This window comes from Notechis scutatus, chromosome 2, assembly GCF_049901735.1.
Source record: "Notechis scutatus isolate UNSWTSFEM ecotype Mainland chromosome 2, rNotScu1.2, whole genome shotgun sequence".
NCBI classification, from domain to species: Eukaryota; Metazoa; Chordata; class Lepidosauria; order Squamata; family Elapidae; genus Notechis; species Notechis scutatus.
The window spans coordinates 148120129-148141768 of record NC_142010.1 but is presented as its reverse complement, the minus strand read 5'-3'; the positions used below and the strand labels follow the sequence as shown (position 1 = coordinate 148141768).

The 21640-nt window shown below is 43.1% G+C and overlaps 1 protein-coding gene across 4 annotated transcripts in view; it reads left to right on the top strand.

The window, feature by feature from the left end:
• The window catches only part of PBX4 (PBX homeobox 4), a 57328-nt gene that overhangs the window by 9247 nt on the left and 26441 nt on the right, over positions 1 to 21640 (top strand). For 3 of the 4 annotated variants that reach the window (XM_026673830.2, XM_026673827.2, XM_026673828.2), the window contains exon 2: positions 20088 to 20161. The exons of the other annotated variant lie outside the window; for it this stretch is intronic. In XM_026673830.2, coding sequence (XP_026529615.1) covers positions 20088 to 20161 — 74 coding nt within the window. The remainder of the gene's footprint in view (positions 1 to 20087; positions 20162 to 21640) is intronic. 4 annotated transcript variants of the gene reach the window in all.

Sequence of the window (21640 nt, the reverse complement as noted above, 5' to 3'; positions counted from 1 at the left end):
TCATGTAAACTTTAAAAAATAGAAATGCTTCAAACGAAAGATTCTGTGCACATCAGAGCACCTTTTCCCTTTCAGATTCAAAGTATGATTCCCCTTAGCATTCAAGAAGTTTGTGACTGGAGAATGGATTTCTGTTGGACTTCCAGAAAAGAGTTGGTAAATTGAAGATGGCTCCACTGAAAGGGGAAGACCATGGTGAAATGAAGATCCAACAAAGGGATTGTTTTTTTGGAATTCTTCTCTGGATAAGGAATAGATTTGTACTTATACACATGTGCTCCAGACAGTTGTTTCTCATGAGGAGACTGCCAGATAGCAGTTTCCAGTGAGTTTTGAGTTCAGGGAGACAAGAGATCACCATCTTTGCCCAAAATGTGGTCTCTGCCTTTTCAAAGGACTTTGGGTTTGCATATTTCCTTCCTTAGTCACTTTTGGAAATTGCTTGTTAGCTGCTTTTCAGATATCAACCAGAACTTTTACTAAGGTTTAATTGCAAATTAAGATTGAATTTCCTTCAAACTTTAATGAAAGAAAATTTAAATACAAATATAAGAACTTAAAATCTTTTTAAAAATAAATGGCAAAAAGAACATTGATTTTAGGAAGTTACAAATGGACTCTTGGTCCAGATGGTTTTGAAATAAGATTTTGAAACTAATTATAAGAATCTTTGCCATGGGAAAATCCTGTTGTTTTGAATACTTGAATATACAATAAGATGAGGTTTTGAAGATTGACACTTGAAATAATTAAAGGAATTAAATGTTACAGTTAAAGGAGAAGAACACTTAAATTTGTCCTAGAAGAATCTTTGATTTGAAGGTGGATTTAAAAATGATGGATGATGTGGAAGAAAATACACAAATGAATGCTAATGTTTTAACAAACCAAAAGAGTGACCTGGATAACTTTCTTATAAAAGAGATTTACAAAACAGATTTGTTAAATTGTTAATTTGTTTTCTTTTCCGCACTTTCTACTTTTTATAATTTTTTTTAGTATTCTTATCTTGCTAAGTGTAATGTTCCATAAAATTACCAAAAAAAGATCCAAAGTAGCATAGTCTAAAATTTCTCCTCCATGCTGACTCCTTCTGATGACATCATCAAGCTGGGTCCGTCTAGTATAAAAGTAGCAGCCTGTGGGAGAAACCCCCCCCAGCTTTGACTCAGCTTCTTTTGATGACCATAAGCTGGTGTCTCTGAAAGCAGTTTAGTTAGCAAAAGCGAAAGCTATCTTCATCATTGGCATCCACTCTCCTGCAACGCCGAGGATTCAACGTTTTCTTCAACCGAGGGAGACTGTAAATAGGGAATAACCCTTGATCCTCCCCCACAGTCTTCTCTCAGCGATTTCGGCCGCCACGATCGTAAAGATTGCATTGGCGATAACAGCGCCTCTCAGCTGATCATAAATTTTTACTTTATTGCCGATTTTGCCGTTCGGGAGCGATTTAACCCCTGCATTGCCTGTAGCTCTTGCGAGTGGCCAATTTGGAGGCTTCTTCTTCAACCGCATGTGGTGAGTGGCCATTTTGAAAGCTTCTTCTAAAGAAAGTAGCAAGTGGCCATTTTAGGTGGCATCATCCCCCAAAGGCCAGCGTCTACTATTCATAAGCTCCTATTCAGGCTACTGCATAGACAACACATAGTGAGTATCGCTTCCAGCACTTTTGTGTCTGTTTATGCATACTATGGATCAAGACAAGGCCCACACAGAGCCTTCAGGCCTGATCTCTCAAGGCCTCCAAGCTGGCAAAAGAAAGAGAAGGAGACAACGCTCCCAGTCTATTCAAAGGGAGGTGGCGGCCAAGATTAGGGCCAAAGCTTTGGGCCCTAAGAAAACATCCCAGGCCGAATTAAAGGCAGAGAAACGAAGGCATGCTGCCTTAGAAAGGCAGTTCAACAAAACTATTGAGCAAATGAGGGGTCAACTACAACAGGCTTCCCAACCAGCCTATCCTCTAGTTCAGGGGTGTCAAACTCAAATTCATCGGGGGCCGCATCAGCAGTTTGGTCCCCATCAAAGGGCCGGTTGTATCTGTAGGTCTATGTGTCCACTCTTTATTATCATAAATTAATGTCACTGCATTCAATTATTACTGTTTTTTGTAATAATGTAAGTAATAACTAGCTCTGAAAGCAGAAACATAGTCAGAATAATGACAAGTAGATATTCAAATGTACAATTATTGTACAATGTATTGAAAAATGTTTTTTGGTAACAAACATTAATTTTTTTTAAAAAAAATTATAGTGCCCAGCCATGTGCCCCCTTTTAAAGTGCCCAGCCATGTGCCCCCTTTTATAGTGCCCAGCCATGTGCCCCTTTTATAGTGCCCAGCCATGTGCCCCCTTTTAAAGTGCCCAGCCATGTGCCCCCTTTTAAAGTGCCCAGCCATCTGCCCCTTTTATAGTGCCCAGCCATCTGCCCCCTCCATTTACTTTACTTACCTTTTACTTCTTTCTTTCTTTTACTTCTTTCTTCTTGCTCCTCTCCGCGGCGTCCGCGCTCCTCTGATCCCTGGAGATGTCGGGCGGACGTCACGTGATGACGTCACGTCCGACACCCAGGGAGCAGTGCGGGCAGGAAGAAGTCGGGCCAGGTCCCGGAAGGTAAGTAATTTTTTTTTTTTAACTTGAGCCATTTTTAAAATGAATTTACTCCGTGCAGGCACGGAGTAAATTCATTGAAAAAAAAAGTGGGGAGGCTGCAAGGCTGGCGGCGGCACCGTGGCCATCAGACGAGGTCTGGCGGGCGGATTTGGCCCGCGGGCCTTGTGTTTGACACCCTGCTCTAGTTGTTCAGCCAGCTACTTCTAGGGAGAGGGAAGATACATCAGTTCCTCTTAGCCACCTCCAATCCTGGTCCCCAGAGCGACCTGAAATCCAGCCAGGACCTCAAGACTTGAGCAGGTCTGGTCCCAACTTCGCCCAGATTCCTTGGGATCTTTCTTCTTCATCTATCCCATCCGTGGCCCAAAGCAGCTCTCAATCAACACCAGAGGCCACTTTTACTCCAACAGCAGCAGGTCTTCGGCCCCCGGATCCTCCATCGAGTGGCAGAACTTCTGACATCAACGAAGTAGTCTCCTTAGCCATCAGACAGGGTCTGGCAGAAGGGCTTCAACACATCTTCAGGCCTTGGACTTCCGGTTTGTCGAAGCCGGCGGCGGGATTTGCGGCTGCGCGATCCCCTGCCGCGCTAGTCGTTTTGGGGCTCCGACCCACACGGGTGCGAGCTAGGCTGCCCTGCAGGGGCAGCTGAAGGTAGGGGGGATCCGGAGAAGGGACTGGGGGTGTTGCAGACCCCCTCCCTGGCCGGCAGAACCCCCTTTTCCCAGGACGGTGCAGCGGCGGTCCGTAATGGCCGCCACAAAGAAGCTGGCAGCCGGGTAAGAATGCGCAGGAGGAAGTGGAGAAAGTGATTGAGAGGAGAAAGTTTTTCTTGGCTCCTAGGACTCTAAGACATATTTAATAAAATTCCTGAAAAGTATGACTTTCTGAATAATACCTGCCAGAAGAGGAAAAAAAGCGGCTGTTTGAAGGTGCTGAAAGGATAGCTTTCCCTCTTTTCCTACGGAATAAATAACTGGATATTAAGAAACCTATTTTTTTAGGTGGAAATTGGTTTTAAGCGATGAGTGGGAAGAGAGAGGATTAAAAAGAAAATATTTGTATGCTAAGACTTTGTTGGAGCAGATGCCTTAAGGATTTGAAGACGAGAATATATTGTAATAAGATTTTAAACAGATTTGGACTTTCTTTCTCTTGGATTGATATTACCCCAGAAGGAGAAAGTGAGAACTCTGCCTTGGTTTGGACTGATTGATAACTTTGGGACTGTTTTATCTTTTTTATTTTCTTTTGAATATTCTGGTTGTTGTAAGAAGAAAGAAGGAGAAAAGAAAAGAAAAGATTTATAATGGCTCTTTCTGTTGAGGAACTAAGAAAAGAATATGAACAAGCAAAAAAAAAATGGTAAAGATGGTGTGGAAGAAGCTTTCCTTTTCTTAGAAATGGCGCTTACTAATTATCAACAAACATTACAACAGATGAAGACAGCAGAGGAACAAGAAAGAAAGGAAGGAGCCATCTTTAATGAATCTCAGAATTTGATCCAGAAAGAAGGAAGAGAGAAAGAAAAGAAAAGAAGAGAAAAGAAGAAAACTAAAGGACTTAAGGACTTAAGATCTAAAAAAACATTTAAGAAAGGGAAAAATAAGGTGCAAAACCAATATGATGATAGTAAACAAAGGGGAAAAGGAATACGACAGAGAAGGGAAGCCGGTAAGGCCGAGGCTAGAAGAAGGGGGGGTAGAAAGGTTTGTTGGGAGAAGAAAGAAAGGGAAAAGGTGGAGAAAAGCTACAATGTTTTGAAATTAAATGAAAAAAAGGAATTTTTTATGGATAATGGATAAAGTATAATTTTTTTTTAAAAAAAAGATTTTGCAAGGTACATAAGATGAGATGGTAGTATTGCAATGGTTTAAGAGTTGATAAGAGATTAAAATGTTAAAATGTTTAAAAATGATTGGCTTTAAAACTTAATAATAGGAGAGGTTTAGAATATTGTTTTAATTAAAGAGTTTAATAAAATTATGGTATTGATGTTATCATAAAATTTTTATTATAGTATTTTTTTTTAATATTTGGATTTATTGTCTAATTAGGCACTTAATTGTGTTGGATGTATTAGTTAGATAGAATGTACCAAGCAAAATCTGATTGGGTATTAGATATTATTTTAAAGATTAATTTGATTAACTTAGGGGGGAGATAGAAAGGCATCATACTCTGATTAATGATTTCAGGAGAAACTGATTTTCTTTTTTTTCATAAGGAATAAGACAAAGGGATGATAAAAAATGGACAAAAGATACAAATATAATGATTCAAACTAAGATGATTAATTAAGGTAGAATTAAGAAGTGTGAAATATGTGGAGAAGTTAATATAGAAGGCTTAGAATGGTAAATAAAATAAGTAATGATATGTAAGATGAGCATGAATATAATTGAAGTCCATGAAGAGAGAGACACCTGGGTCCAAGTTACTTTCCAAAAAGATTTTTTTTATGTTTTGTGTGTTGTGTGTATATGTTTTTTTTGGGGGGAGAATTAGTAAAAACTTGTAGAAATATAGAATGAGAATAATGGTAACTAAGTCAGAAAGAAACAGATGAAATAATAATAATGATATTGAATAAGAGTAAAGAGAAGTAAAGAGAAATTGAATAAGAGGTTTTGGTATGTTATATGGAAATGGTTTAAAACAGAATCATAATTTATCTGACTTGTTAAATTTACAATGGAAAAAGGTTTAAACATGTAATGAATAATGATAATTTGTGTGTTTTAAAAATTAATAAAACTTGTGTTTTTTTTAAAAAAAAAACACATCTTCAGGCCTTCAGAGAGACCTCAGCCTTCCTTCCTGGCTTTTCCTCTAGCGCAGATTCCCCAAAGGGGACTATCTCACTGTGTAGTACAAAGGACCCATCTTACCTATGCTGAAGGAGTGGACCTTACTCAGGGAGAGTATGAGGAATCACCTGAGCGCAGCCTCCCCTGATTTTGATCTGGAAGAGGGAGAAATCAGGGACCCCAACCTCTCGGAGGAAGATGAAGATCCAAGGCCTGATCAGCCTCCTTCAGCTTCTGCATTCAAATCCGCTTTATTCAAGCCTCTCCTACACAAGCTATTGGTAACTGCCCAGTTGTCAGTGGAGGAAACTGCCCCCGAGCCTCAAGTGGTACAATCGGGGCATGGGGATTCCCTCTTCTCCAAACCCATTGTTCATGTGGAGGTCCTTCCCCCATCATCTTTCTTGACTTAGTCAAGGAACACTTTGCCTTCCCCACTGCAGGCCCCCGCCCATTGTCCCAAGATAGGCGGTTCTACAAAGTGGGTCCTCCCTTAGCTACAGCTCTGGCAGTTCCCCCAGTAGACACTCCAGTTGTGGCCTCCTTCTCCTCAAGCACTCCAACTGCCTGAGGACATACTAAAGGCAGAGGACAAATGCTCCGAACAAACACTGAAGCGTAACCATCAAGTCTCGGCTTGGGCCATCCGGACCTCAACTGCTGCATCATTTTTTACAAGGTCTTCCATCCACTGGCTATGCCAACTTCAAGGCCGCATACCTCCATCAGATGTAGGTCGCATCAAGACCTCAATAAGATCATAGCAGCAGCAGAGTTCTCGGACGCCACCCTCAACGCCGCCAAGTTCTCTTCCAGGGCCATGTCGTCATCAGTGGCAGCTAGGAGACTGCTATGGCTATGAAATTGGCAAGCGGAGCCTCGTCGAAAGTGGAAAGTATACCCATGTACCAATGAAAAGCTGTTTGGAGATGCCCTTGACCCATTTGTTGTTGAAACAAAAGACAAAAGGAAAGTCCTTTCATCAACAAGAAAGAGGGCAGACTTCCGCCCTACCCCGTACTGGCCTCCCTCATTCAGGCCCGAAAACGCTTCTCGCTTCTCCAGACCTCAGAGAGCGTATTCTCAGCGGTCAAGATGAACGCCATGAGGCTACTGGCAGACAACAAGCTGCGGGTAAACGCCCCTTCCGTCGCCTCTAAATCAGGGGTGGGCAAACTTTTTGGCTCGGGGGCCGCATTGACTTTTAAAATTTGACAGACGGGCCGGGTCAGCACAAGATTTTTGGGAATCGCCCCCCCTTTCCCCCCCTCTTCTCCTCCTTCCCCTCCCCTCGGAGGCCCCCTGAGTCAGGAGTTGCTACCGCCGGCACGGTTCCGCGGCTCCAGTCCCGCGTTGCCTCGGGAAGGGAAAGGCAAAAAGGAAGAGCCGCGGCGGTGCTTTGCAACAGGAGCAGCGGCACCGAAGGCTCAGGCTCAGCGACTCCTGGTTTTGCCTTTTCCTTCCCAAGGCAACGCGGGACTGGAGCCGCGTGGAGCTGCGCCAGCGGTAGCAACTCCTGACAGCCCCAGCCGGACACCTGAGCGGAGCCCGGGCGGAACTGCCTGTTGCTGCTGCCGGAGCAACGCTGGGTCGCCTCCTCCAAGCAGCCTGCCCGCCCGCCAGGCTTCCCCTCTGCCGCGTGGCTCGGGGCCAGGCGCGAGCGCCCGCGAGTTAAAAGGAAGCCGAAAGTTGCTGGGAAGTTGCTTGGGTGCTGGGAGCAGGCTTTTAAAGTGCCGCCCGAGCAAAGTTTAAGCAGCCCGCCCGCCCGCTGGCCGGAACCCTTCCCGCTCCTCGGCGGGAAGACGCTCCAGCCTGCAAACTTTGCCTTTGCAAAGTTTAAGCCTGGAAGCCCCGGAAAAAAAAGGGGGATCGGCGGGGACTCACCTTCGGAGAGGTCGCACTCGAAGGTGATTTCAAACTCCCAGCCGAGGCCTTTGCAAAGTTCTTTTCTTTCCTACCCCGAGAGCGCTCCGCACTGTTTTGCAGCTTTGGGGGCCATGCGGCACAGGGCAATACGCCACGCCCAGCAATTTTTTTTCAGGGGCGGGCCAGATTGGACAGACCAATGGGCCGGATGTGGCCCGTGGGCCGTAGTTTGCCCACCCCTGCTCTAAATAATCTCTTGTTCTCCCCTCCCATCGGAGGTCGTTTGGCCTCCTTTGATTCCAGATGGGAGGAGTCAACGACAGACGCCTGGGTAGTCAATACAGTAATGTCAGAGTTACAATTAGAATTTCTATCACCACCCCCAGAAAAATTTCTACTCTGCCCCGTTTCACGGGACAGTTCACGAAGGGCACTTATGGAATCGGCCATTAATCACGTGGTCAATATAAGGGCCATTCAACAGTCCCTGAATTACAATGTGGATGTGGGCTTTATTCTCGGCTTTTCGTGGTCCCTAAGGACTCGGGGGGATGGCGAGCCGTTCTCGACCAAAACTTTCTGAATGAGTTTATCCAATATAGGTGCTTCAAAATGCAGACTCTGCATTCTATTCTGGAGAGCGTTCGGGAGGGCGATCTCCTCTCTTCCATTGATCTCATGGAGGCTTACCTCCACATACCCATCTGGCCTCATCATCGCCAGTTTCTCTGTTTCTGTTACCAGAATTCACACTTCCAGTATCGGGCCCTTCCTTTCGGGCTCTTGTCTGCCCCAAGAGTCTTCACAAAGTTACTGGCGGCATTGGTGGCTTCGCTCCGGTCTGTTCCAGTGAGGATCCAATGCTACTTGGAAGACATCTTGGTCTTGTCGTCCTCCACCCACTCTGCCCATCAAGATCTTCAAACCACTCTCCATTGCCTCCAGTACCACGTTTTTTTCCATCAACTCCAAGAAAAGCCATCTCTTCCCAACAACCAGATTGCTCCATCAGGGAGCCATCATCGACACAACTCTGTGCCAAGTTTTTCTATCTCCAGCCCGAGGGCAGAGCCTCATTGAGATCATTTGACAGGTCCAACGTCAACACACTGTCTCCCTGTCACTGTTGTCCAAACTTTTGGGCAAAATGATCTCATGCATAGGCATTGTTCCATGGGCACGGCTACACTCACGGGCTCTACAATGGTTCCTGCTTCCCTGTTAATGAGCAGGAACCAGCCACACATCTGCCAAGGTCCTGCTCTCTCCAGAGGTCCGCTGTTCCTTCAAGTGGTGGCTTTCCCTAGCCCTTTTGAAGGGTCTCCCGTTCAAGGAACCGGACAGACTGATCATCACCACCGATGCAAGTCTCCAGGGTTGGGGAGCCCACATGGAGGGTCTCATGGCTCAAGGGATCTGGTCCCGGTTAGACAGGACTGGGCTCATAAACTGGCTAGAACTCAGAGCCATTTATCTAGCCCTGAAACATTTCAGGGACAGGATAATGAGGTCCCATATGCTAGTGTTGACAAACAACATGGTTGCAAAGGCGCACGTCAATTGGCAGGGGGGCACAAGGTCCAGGGCCCTCATGAGGGAAGCCGAAAGGTTAGGGAGGTGGGAAGAGAGAGATCTGCTGTCTATCACCGCAGACCACATCTTGGGAGTCGATAACTCCCAGGCCGATTGGCTGAGCAGGAGCCCAGTTGACCACGCAGAATGGTCCCTTCCCCAGTCCATTTTCAGGGATCTCTCCCTCAGGTTCGGGACCCCGGAGGTAGACCTCTTCACATCTCCCCAAAATGCTCAAGTAAACAGATTTTTCACCAGGTTTCCTTGTCAGGGAGCGGAGGGGACCAATGCACCGGAGCAGATGGTCCACCGGTCTCCTCTATGCCTTTCCCCCTCTTCCCATCATTCCGGCGGTCATTCGGAAGATGTTGGAGGAATGGGCAGAACTGATTCTCCTAGCCCCCCATTGGCCCAGGAGACCCTGCAGATCTGGTGAACCTGTCTGTAGCTACTCCCTGGAGGATTTCAGACCACATGATCTCACTACATCAGGGGGCATTGCTCCACCTGGATCCCCAGTGGTTCAAATTGACCGTGTGGTGCTTGAGCGGCAACTGTTAAGAGAAGCCAATCTCCCAGACCAGGTCATCCTTACTATCCAGGCATCTTGTAAATCTTCTACGACGTGTATGTACAATGCCACCTGGAGGGTTTTTTGTCACTGGTGTCAAGGGAAGGTCTCTCTCCTACAGTAGCAGGGGTCCCACATGTCCTCTGTTTCCTCCAGGATGGCCTTGACAAAGGTCTAGCTCCTAACACTTTACACTGTCAAGTAGCGGCTCTTGCTTCAGTCATCTCCTGGGATTCCTTTCCTTCCTTGTCCCCTCATCCTTCAGTTCAGAGATTCTTAAAAGGGGCTTCCAATCTCCGCCCTCCTGTGCTTCACAGGTTCCCATCCTGGGACCTTCGCATGGTCCTCCAGGCCCTAACAGAACCCTCCTTCGAACCCCTCAGAAAGGTGTCCCTTCAATTCTTGACCTTCTTAATAGCCATCACTTCAGCTAGAAGGGTGTCAGAGTTGGCTGCTCTATCTATAGAGGCAGGACCTCTGCACTTTTCATGACAATAGAGTTGTTCTTCGTTTAGACCCTACCTTTGTACCCAAAATAAATTCTTCATTCCACAGATCCCAAGACATAGTGGTTCCTGATTTTTGTTCCCGTCCACACCACGCCTTAGAGCGCAAATGGCACACCTTAGATCAGGGGTGGGCAAACTACGGCCCGCAGGCCACATCCGGCCCGTTGGTCTGTCCAATGCGGCCCGCCCCTGAAAAAAAATCGCTGCCATTGGTTTGTCCAATCCGGCCCACCCCTGAAAAAAAATCGCTGGGCGTGGCGTATTGCCCTGTGCCGCGTGGCCCCCAAAGCTGCAAAACAGTGCGGAGCGATCTAGGGGTAGGAAAGAAAAGAAATTTGCAAAGGCCTCGGCTGGGAGTTCAAATCACCTTCGAGTGCGACCTCTCCGAAGGTGAGTCCCCGCCGATCCCCCTTTTTTTTCCGGGGCTTCCAGGCTTAAACTTTGCAAAGGCAAAATTTGCAGGCTGGAGCGTCTTCCCGCCGAGGAGCGGGAAGGATTCCGCCTGGCAGGCGGGCGGGCTGCTTAAACTTTGCTCGGGCGGCACTTTAAAAGCCTGCTCCCAGCACCCGAGCAACTTCCCAGCACCCGAGCAACTTCCCAGCAACTTTCGGCTTCCTTTTAACTTGCGGGCGCTCACGCCTGGCCCCGAGCCGCGGGCAGAGGGGAAGCCCGTGTGGGCGGGCAGGCTGCTTGGAGGAGGCGACCCGGCGGTGCTCCGGCAGCAGCAACAGGCAGTTTCGCCCGGCTCCGCTCAGGTGTCCGGCTGGGGCTGTCAGGAGTTGCTACCGCAGCGCAGCTCCGTGCGGCTCCAGTCCCGCGTTGCCTTGGGAAGGAAAAGGCAAAACCAGGAGCCGCTGAGCCTGAGCCTCGGTGCCGCTGCTCCCGTTGCAAAGCACCGCCGCGGCTCTTCCTTTTTGCCTTTCCTTCCCGAGGCAACGCGGACTGGAGCCACGCGGAGCCGCGCCGGCGGTAGCAACTCCTGACTCAGGGGCCTCCGAGGGGAGGGGAAGGAGGAGAAGGGTGGGGGAAGGGTGGGGGAGGCGATTCCCAAAAAATCTTGTGCTGACCCGGCCCGTCTGTCAAATTTTAAAAGTCAATGCGGCCCCCGAGCCAAAAAGTTTGCCCACCCCTGCACTAACCAATCTCGGATATGTTCCCACCTTTTGGAAGTATAATATGATAAGGTATCTTTGGACTCAGGTACAGTAGTGGTGTTCAAGTTTCTGCATTATATTTTAGGAAAAAATAGGTGATGAGGTCCTCTGGCAGCTTGCTGTGATATGTTTGCAACATTCACACTAAGTCTGACTCCATGTAGAAAGGGTCTAGTGAGAGGTTGAGACCAATAGAGGAACATTCTCAGATTCTTTTGAACTTGTGAATACCTAGAATTTGAACAAGAGCCTTATGTTATCTGTAAATTTGATCCATGCTAAAGGAAGCTTGTTTTTACAGCTAGGAAAGTTGAACTGTATGTTGTTAGAATTGGGAGTGATTACTGTAATGCTTCATTGAAATAGGGAGTAATACCTAAGAGGTGCACCTTTTGAAGATCTCATCTCTCAAATCAGCTACTTCAGACAGCCATTAATATGATGATCAAATAGTTGTTAGGCAGTGTATTGGAGAAAATAGTGGAGATTCAGCTGCAGGGACCCTGAATGAAGTGGGTTTTCTGAATACTCTTCAGACTGGATGTAGGAGAGAAACAGTATTGATCATGCTAGTTGATAACTTTGTCAGGCCTTGAGTAGTGGGTATGCATCCCTCCTGATTTTTTCATGCTACTGAATATTGTTCTGGATTGTCTGCAGGAATTGGGATAGATTCCCTGTTGCACAGAGGTTCTGCTTCTTCCTAAGGGATTTAAATTGATGTGTTTGGGGGGGAGTAGTTAAACCTAAGAATGCTTCAGTTTGAATAGTATTTGTTTCTCACAGTTATATAGCTGCCTGTATAACTTTATTTCACAATAAAGGGACTCTAGGCAGCTTGCAATAAAAAGAATCATGAAATCCAAATGTTAAAAATAACTACAATTAAAAACATCACCTATAAATTATGACAGGACGATAGAAAAAAAAGGAGGCTTTGGTCTTCCAGATTTCGAAACATATTACTATGCTGTGATAGCAACCTGGCTCAAGGACTGGGTTAATTTGATAAATAAAAGGATCTTAACATTAGAGGGCTTTGATCAACAACTTGGATGGCACACATTTATGTGGGATGGAAAGAATAAACACCACTTGTATTTTCAAAGGCACTATATAAGGAGTGTGTTATTAACTATTTGGGAAAAGATAAAAAAGTACATTACTGTAAGGCCCCACTGTGGTTATCTACAGTGGAGGCAGTTACACATCCAAACGTTTTAGATTTTGATAATATTGCAAGATATAAATATCTATTACATGAAACCGGAGAGTTAAAGAGTAGGAACCAAATACAAATTTAAGATAAAGAGATAGCATGGTGGCCCTATGTGCAGATATAAATGCATTACAAAAAAGATGAACAATTTGGTTTTAATATGATCTACCAAGAATTAGATAAGATTTGGCATGGAGAGGAAAGGAAATTGATTAGTAAAATATATAAATATCTATTGGATTATAAATTAAAAGAAGAAACAGTCAAGGAGTGTATGACAATTTGGGCAAAAAATGTGGGCCACAGTATTGAATTAGACAAGTGGGAACATATTTGGGAAATAAATTACAAACTAACTATGTCAGCCTCATACAAAGAGAATCTCTACAAAATGGTGTATCTTTGGCACTTGCCACCCACGATATTGGCTAAGATGTTCCCGAACCTCCCCCCAAACTGTTGGAAATGTAACTGCGTCCAGGGAACATACTTTCATATGTGGTGGACATGTCCATATGCCCAGAAGTTTTGGAAAAATATCAAAAATTGGATGCTAAATATAACTAAACAAGATGTAAAACTTGAACCCGAAACCTTTTTGCTGGGTATGATAGACTCAAAAATAGAAAAAAATATCAATATTTAATCTTCCACATTATAACGGCAACCAGAATAAGCTAAGCTCAAAATTGTTAACTGTCTATTGTCCCTTCAGAGGAGATGGTCATTAAAAAAATTCACGAGTGTGCAGAGATGGACAGCCTAACCAAATTAATAAAAAACAACAAAGATAGTGAATACTACAAAGATTGGAACTGTTGGTATGAATGGTTAAAGAAAAAGCAACATTTGACAACTGAATAAGTTATGAAACTATGAAGAACGTGCATTTAATCATAAAGTATTCTGTGAAAATAAAAAATTAAAAGAACAAGGAAGGTATTGTAACAAGGTAGACCACGTCAATGTTATGGGGTAAAAGAAAAAAAGAAAAGAAAAGTAACCAATGCTCAATACCTGCTGCAAAATGTACCATATATATGTATATATATTTGTTTATATATTTGTTTCTTTTTAAATGTTTTAAATATATGAAACTTAAATAAACTTTATTAAAATAAAAAAAAAATCACCGATATTATTATTTATAATGGAGAGAATTGATGTTAAAACAATGCAGCCATCTCATCAATTCACCATTGCCTTGAGATCCCCTGGCCTGCTGACACAACTGCTTTTTAAGGGACCTCTGGAAGGATGTCAAGGAGGGTCTGTTTCATTTGGAGGTTGTTAGGAATGTAAGTCACCTAACATTTGGGTTGGAAAATATATAAACCAGGATAGACATTTTAATACTGTCTCTTAAAGAAAATGCTAAAATTGTAATTGGGTGTGGTTCCTCAAATGGCATAAGATGGAGCCAGAAACCTGGGTTGTTTAGTTCCTCTCCTGTTGCTGAGAGTGCTGCTGTTCCTTATTTACTGTTGCTGATCATAGTTCTTCTTGGGTTTGATGTAAGTCTGTTACTGAACTGTTTTTGATATTGGACTTTGTTATTGGATTATCCATGGACTGAAAACTGACTGCTTTAACCGTGAATGACTTGGACTGTGTTTGGACTTTGCTTAACTGTTTACTGGAAGTAAAAACCTACATTTTACTATACAGTGTAGCTGTGTGCCGTTTGTGTGTTATTCTTCACCACTCTCACTACGTCTCCCTGTGTGCGCTCATTCTCCTAACGGGGAATTACCTCAACAGAGGTGGGGGGTGATGATGTTCTACTGGGCAGCTGCCATGGCAGAAAAAGCTTATTTCCCAGTTTTCTGCAGGATTGTCTATCCTACCCAACTAGGTCTACTATATGGAATCTTTAAGGAGAGCAATGCTCAAGATACTAAACTGCCCTAGTGAATTAGACTGTCGGTGGTTATAATTCCTGTATTTTTATTGTATGGTACTATTAACAACGTTGAATCCTTTGAGAAATTGGTGGTATATAAATCATTGTTACATAAGTGTTCAGGTGCCCATGTGTCCATCTCACTAAATGACTGCAATCTCAGCTCCCCCATTGCAGTTGTGCCTTGGGATGAGGAAAAACCTGCCATGGGCCAGGAGCCCCACCGGTGCATAGGTCTTCCCCCTGCCCTATCCCTCTCTTGGAAGGCTTGAGCCTTTTTCCTGCCCCACCACTTTCCCAGAAGGCTTGGGTCTTTCTCCCTCCATACCACTACCAGAATGCTTTGTGCTTCTCTCTACCCCACACTCTTGGAAGCCGAGTCCAGGAAACAGAGTCCAGGAGGCAAAAAGGGTTGTGGGGAGACAGGGAGTTAGGAGTAAGTGAAGCAGCACTATGGTCATAAGGGCAAGCAGGTTGTCAAGCACCTGAATTTTGATTATGTGACTTCAGGGGCACTGCAATGGTTGTAAATTCAAAAATTGGTCATAAGTCCCTTTATTCAGCACCTCTGTAACCTTGATAGTCACTGACCGAATGATTTCAATTTGAGGACTTTCTGCAATCTGTTTAATTATTTGTACATAAATATATAATGTCTCAGTTCAGGTTGCTCTTCTGGGATGATGCACCTTCATACAAAGCTGAGAATTCTACCCTGGAGATAGAAAGGTATAAAACCAGAAGTCTAGCTACAGTTATTGCAAAAGGCTTTGACACAATGTATTTTGGTTTATCACATCTTTGTTTAGAAAAGGTAAAAAGGTAAACAAACTGCTTGCTTTAGAACAAAATCTTCTTGATTTGACCAGAAATTTGTGAGAGAAAAGTTGTCTGTTATACAAGTGATTTATCAGTTCTGATTTGGAGTCTGTGTTTGTGTCATGATTCACAGAAGATGTCTGCTAAGTAAGATGCAGAGACTATTGCCTGAAAAGTGTGATTGGTTCCATTGGGATAAAATTGCTTTCTGACTGCTGTTTCCAAATATAACTGGTGGAAATAATGAATAGATTGGAAACTGACTTAAAAATAGAAAATGTTCTTAAATAACTGCTTTTTCCTGTATAAGTGTCTAATTGCCAAGGATGTTTCTTTTCATAACTTTGAGCTTAAGAATTCAGATGCTAATAAGCTAGGGAAGGAAAGAAACTGCTATATTCTAAAACAATACAATGGAAATTTGGGGGGGGAAATTAAAACTCATTAGCATCCTTTTACAGATACAAATAAAAGATGCTGCTGCCATTGTCTACCCCACTCCTAGAGCTTTCAGTGGATGATACAAACTGAGCCATCAATCTCTAAGTCAAAAATTAATAAGGAACCAAAGATACGACCAGCAAAATGAAATTCTCAGTGCCCCTTTGAAAATGAAATATATTTTGTCCTTTTATTTGTCAGTTGCGTTAATTAGTTTGTCCTGTATCTACTGTAGATACAGGAATTGCAAAATTCTGATACTGTAAACAGTCCTTTATAAAAATCTTTCTATATTACAGAACTTTCAGAAATCATTTTGGGAATTAAAGGCTGGGTAGCAATATATGACCATTTTTAATGCATAGATACATCTGCATATACATACATATCTCTCTCAGGATAAGCAAATCAGATGAAGCTTGAAAAAGAGTAAGAAATAGCAAAATGAATTAAACGGATGAGACAAGAGGAAAAAAGAACTATAGCTAAATCTGTATGGAAAATGACATTTTAGCCATTTTTTTTGGAAAACACAAAGACCTGACAAAGTATTTTTAATTAGTTTTTATGAGTTTTTTTTTAAAAAAACATACCATTTCATCTTTAGAGGGGGAAATTATGTTTGTGCAGCAACTTTGGAATGCCTCCCTAAATAGATTTGTGAGACACTTATACTTGGATATGTACAGTTCTTTTTTCAACATGCTGAACTGGGGATGGACAGAAAGTTTTCTGGAACTAAATCTTCCAGAACAGAAGATTCTGAATATAATCTCATACCTGAAATACCACAAAACATCTGGAAGACTGTTAGGTCAGAAGTGCAACTTGTAGATTTGATTTAAACATTAATTATTAAAGATGGCACTTGGAGGCCTTTTCAAGCTCTTTGTATTTCATGAGGTAGCATAATTTTCATAGAGGTAGTTCTTGACCTATAACTGGTTGCTTAGTGACAGTTTGAAATTACAATGGACTCACTAAAAGGTACTTACAGTCTGTTTTCAAAATTATGGTTGCTGCAGCACCCCCATGATCATTCACCCTTACAACTGGCCACATAGATGCTGCAGAGTCCACTTTGCCTATCTCTCCCACCCATCCTGCCCTTACGAGGTCCCCACAACCCTTTGACCTGCTTCCCAACTCAGCCACCTCACTTAACAACCGTTACAATTGTGACTGTAATGGGCAGGCACTATTATGGTTGTAACTCAAGGACTGCTCTATGGAAACAAATATTATTCCTAGAATAAAGGGACTGACTACTATAGTGCATTCCCCCATTATTTTATGTCATTGTAGTATTCCAGATGTATTTGGAATAGTAATATAAGTTTATATTATTGCTGAATAAAACAACATGAGAATAGAATTCTAATACAGCAAAGAATTCTGAACTACTGTTATTTAGTCCAGCACTCTGGCTCAGTTTCATATATTGTATGATTCCCACACATTATACTTTTCTATTCTTTTAGTTGCATGATCAAGAACAAGTAACTGTCATATCTGTCTTCTAGTCAGTTAATTTCACAATGAAATCAGTAACATAAGAAGTAGTATTTATTGGTCTTGAATAAAAGCAGGAATGACAGTAGTGAACATTCCTTCTAGCCCATTAGAGTGTGATACCTTAGTGCAGTGGTGGCTAACCTTTTTGGGCTCCTGTGCCAAAAATTGTGCATGCACCAGCGCGCAAGCACTCGCGTGCCAGCGCCCAGAATGCAATGCACGCCCCCTCCACACGCCCCCTGTGCATGCGTGCGCAATCCCCCCCGCCACCCCTTACCTGCACTGCACCTCACAGCTGATTTTTTTTGGTTGGTTTGAGGCCTTTTTCAGCCTCCCAGAGGCATGGAAAAAGCCTCTGCAAGACATTTCAGGACAAATTATAGGCCTGTTTCATCACTTCCGGTATTACAGTGATGCATGCGCAGTGAGGTAAGTTTGCCTGTGGCTGGAATGCCAGCATAGAGGGCTCTATGTGCCACTTGTGGCACGTGTGCCATAAGTTCGCCATCAGGGCCTTAGTGGAAGATGCAGGTTGGTGTTTGCTTTTAAGATGGTTTGCTTTTAAGATGGTAAAAACTCTTTCAGAGTTTGTTTGAGTGAATATCATGTTGATAATTCTCACAGTTCTGTGATGTTGGTGCAAAGTTAAAAAATAGGATGCATAAATACTTCTTTGTGTTTCTATTAGGTGTATCTCATTTTAAAGCAGACAACCATACTAATAGAAGTGTAAGAAAGATAATATTGTACAAATGCAGCCTTGAGGCTTTCCACGTGCTTTTAAAATGCAAGTCACCATCTAATTATATAAGTTTAACTTTCGTGTGGCTTAGTTAATATAGTATATCACACTCCTTCACATTTTGTAAATATTTAAGTATATCTTTTCATGTGACAACACTGAAGAGATGACACTTGGCTACAATGTAAAGTAGTGAGTATACAGCTTGTATAACTGTAAATGTACTGTCCCCTCAAAATAACGTAACACACAGCCATTAATGTCTAAACTGCTGGCAACAAAAGTGAGTACACTCCTAAGTGATAATGTCCAAATGAGGCCCAAGTAGCCATTTCCCCTCCCTGGTGTCATGTGACTCATTAGTGTTACAAGGTCTCAGGTGTGAAGGGGGAGCAGGTGTGTTAAATTTGGTGTTATCACTCTCACTTCCTCATTCTGGTCACTGGAAGTTCAACAGGGCACCTCATGGCAATGAACTCTCTGAAGATCTGAAAAAAATGAATTGTTGCTCTATATCAGGGGTCCCCAAACTTGGCAACTTTAAGACTTGTGAATTTGAACTCCCAGAATTCTCCAGCCAGCATAGGTGGCTGGAGAATTCTGGGAGTTCAAGTCCACAAGTCTTAAAATTGCCAAATGTGGAGACCTCTGCTCTCTATAAAAATGGCCTAGGCCAGTGATGGCTAACCTTTTCGTTGTTGCATACTGAAAGTACACATGCTGGCGCACATGCGTGCCTGCACCCATAATGCAATGCATACAAACCCCAGCCCCTGTGCATATGCGTGCGACCGCCCCTCCACACCCCTGCGCATGTACACCTGTCTCCGTGCGTTCCTTCCCTTGGCGCATGTGGCAGATACCCGACAATCAGCTGGCTGGGGGGAGGCGCACGCACATGCGCTGTGCATCTGTTCCAGGCGACGGCTTGCATGCCGGCAGAAATGGCTCTGCGTGCCACTTGCGGCACGCGTATCATAGGTTTGCCATCACGGGAGTAGGTTATAAGAGGATTGCCAAGACCCGAAACTGAGCTGCAGCACAGTGGCAAGACCATACAGCGGTTTAGCAAGACAGGTTCCACTTAAAACAGGCCTCGTCATGGTCGACCAAAGAAGTTGAGTGCCAATACTCAGTGTCATATCCAGAGGTTGGCTTTGGGAAATAGACGTATGAGTGCTGCCAGCACTGCTGCAGAGGTTGAAGGGGTGGGGTGGAGGTCAGCCTGTCAGTGCTCAGACCATACGCCGCATGTTTCATCAAATTGGTCTGCAGGGCTGTTGTCCCAGAAGGAAGCCTCTTCTAAAGATGATGCACAAGAAAGCCTGCAAACGATTTGCTGCAGACAAGCAGACTAAGGACATGGATTTCTGGAACCATGTCCTGTGGTCTGCTGAGAACAAGATAAACTTATTTGGTTCAGATGGTGTCAAGTGTGTGTGGCGGCAACTAGGTGAGGAGTACAAAGACAAGTGTGTCTTGCCTACAGTCAAGCATGGTGGTGGGAATGTCATGTTCTGGGGCTGCATGAGGGCTGCCGGCTCTGGAGAGCTACAGTTCATTGAGGGAACCATGAATGCCAAAATGTACTGTGACATACTGAAGCAGAGCATGGTCCCCTCCTTTCAGGGACTGGGCTGCGGGGCAGTATTCCAAAATGATAACGACCCCAAACCTCCAAAACAACCACTGCCTCGCTAAAGAAGCTGTGGGTAAAGGTGATGTACTGGCCAAGCATGCCTCCAGACCTAAACCGTATTGAGCATCTGTGGGGCACCCTGAAATGGAAGGTGGAGGTGAGCAAGGTCTGTAACATCCACCAGTTCCGTGACGTCGTTAGGAGGAGTGAAGAGGAGTCCAGTGGCAACCTGTGAAGCTCTGGTGAACAATATACCCAAGAGGGTTAAGGCAGTGATGGAAAATAATGGTGGCCACACAAAATATTGGCACTTTGGGCCCTATTTGGACATTATCAGTTAGGGGTGTACTCATTTTTGTTGTCAGCAGTTTAGGCATTAATGGCTGTGTATTGGATTATTTTGAGGGGACAGCACATTTACAGTTATACAAGCTTATACTCACTACTTTACATTGTAGTGAAGTGTCATTTCTTCAGTGTTGTCACATGAAAAGATATACTTAAATATTTACGAAGTATGAGGGGGTGTACTCACTTCTGTGATATACTGTATATGTATTACAACCTGTGAATGAGCCCAGTAGACCATTTTCCTAGTACAATATGGTTTCCAGCTTTTTAATGAAATGCATTGCCTTTTTCTTTATCCCTTTGTTTTCATTTTTCTATCCTTTCGTCATTCATTCTGTTTTTCCTTTCTCTATTTCTTTAGGAAACATGCCTTGAATTGCCACCGAATGAAACCTGCTCTTTTCAGTGTTCTATGTGATATTAAAGAAAAAACAGGTTTGTTGGCATTTTCATTTTTTAAATCAGAAAATAGTTCCAGCTAATAAACTGGATATAGTTAATGTACAAAAATATCCGTTTTTAAACTGACTGCTGATATTTGAACCAATAATTATGAAATTAATTAGGATTTTGGCGGTATAAACCTTTGTATAGGATTCTGTTCCTTAATTATTTGTAAACTGAATATTTTCAGGCTACAAAGTATTGTGCAACTTTGTGCAATAGTTTGTATTTGGTTTTGAACAAAATACTAAGGGTTCAAAAGAAGTCCTTTGTTTCTCTTACCTTTTTAAAATAATCATAAACAGGTACCAAGTGTATTTTCATCAGTCAAGAAATCAAACTGTTATCAATTTGCATTTGCTGCCCCTCTCTCCATGCTAATTTTATTAATAGCATTTATTTAATATCTCGCACTGCTATCAGCTGTGCAATGACAAGTGATGTTCAATCACTTTTTTCAATATTTTATTCTGCTATGTTAAACTTCTTGTGTTTTTTCTTTTGGTTGAATTTGAATTCAGCATGATGATGATTATATGTAAAATTAACCTTTTTACAGACAAACAATTTTATGGGATAAACAACTTGTTGAACACCAAAGGCCACAATGGAAATGTCTTGCTCTAGAGAGCTGTATAGCTAATTTGTATAATTTAATTTCTGTATAATGAATATAATTTGCATATCATTCATATTAACACAGTCACCATGATAATAGCAGGTGATGCCTTTTATGCTGTGTCTGGCATAAAATCATTTAGCAGTCTCAGGTGACACGACATAAAGATCTGTAAATAGCAGATAATGTTGGCTGTCATTTGGATTGAAGGCCTTCTAAAATTCATGTGAATGGCATATCTCACATACTGCTTTTTCCCTTTTTAGTGAATAATTCATGTGTCCTTGCAAATAAGTTACATGAAGGGTTTTTAGCCTGTCCTTCATCCCAGAGAATGATTTAAGTAAGGAATAGCTGCTTACCTGGAATGAATGCTTATTTCACTGGGAGTTATAGTGGGGGTTTGGATTGTCTTCTGGCTGTATATGAATTTCTTATATTTGTGGGCCAAATGTACAGGAGGACAGGGCTCCTATAATTCTAATAATTACCCACAAGAAGGAAAATTGTCATGCAGGAATGAAAAAAAGTTGTCTGTTCTGCAGCCCCCTTCTGAAAAGTTGTTCATATAAATCTTGTCTTCCTTTGCTTGTTCTAGAATTAGCACTTGGGGTATCTCCACGTTGGGCATCCATCTGCCATTTCTGAATCAGTCCCATATACCTTTGTTATCTCAGTGTTTTTCTTTGGCATCCAAATTACTGGTAATTTATTTCTGACTAAGTGGTAGTTCCATGGGAACTATAGTGAATCCAAATTTCCAATTGATGGTCAGGATCATTCTCCATGAGTTGAAACTCTTACTTAATTCTGCCTTCTGGATTTTCCTCCTCTCTCACATAAATTAAGTT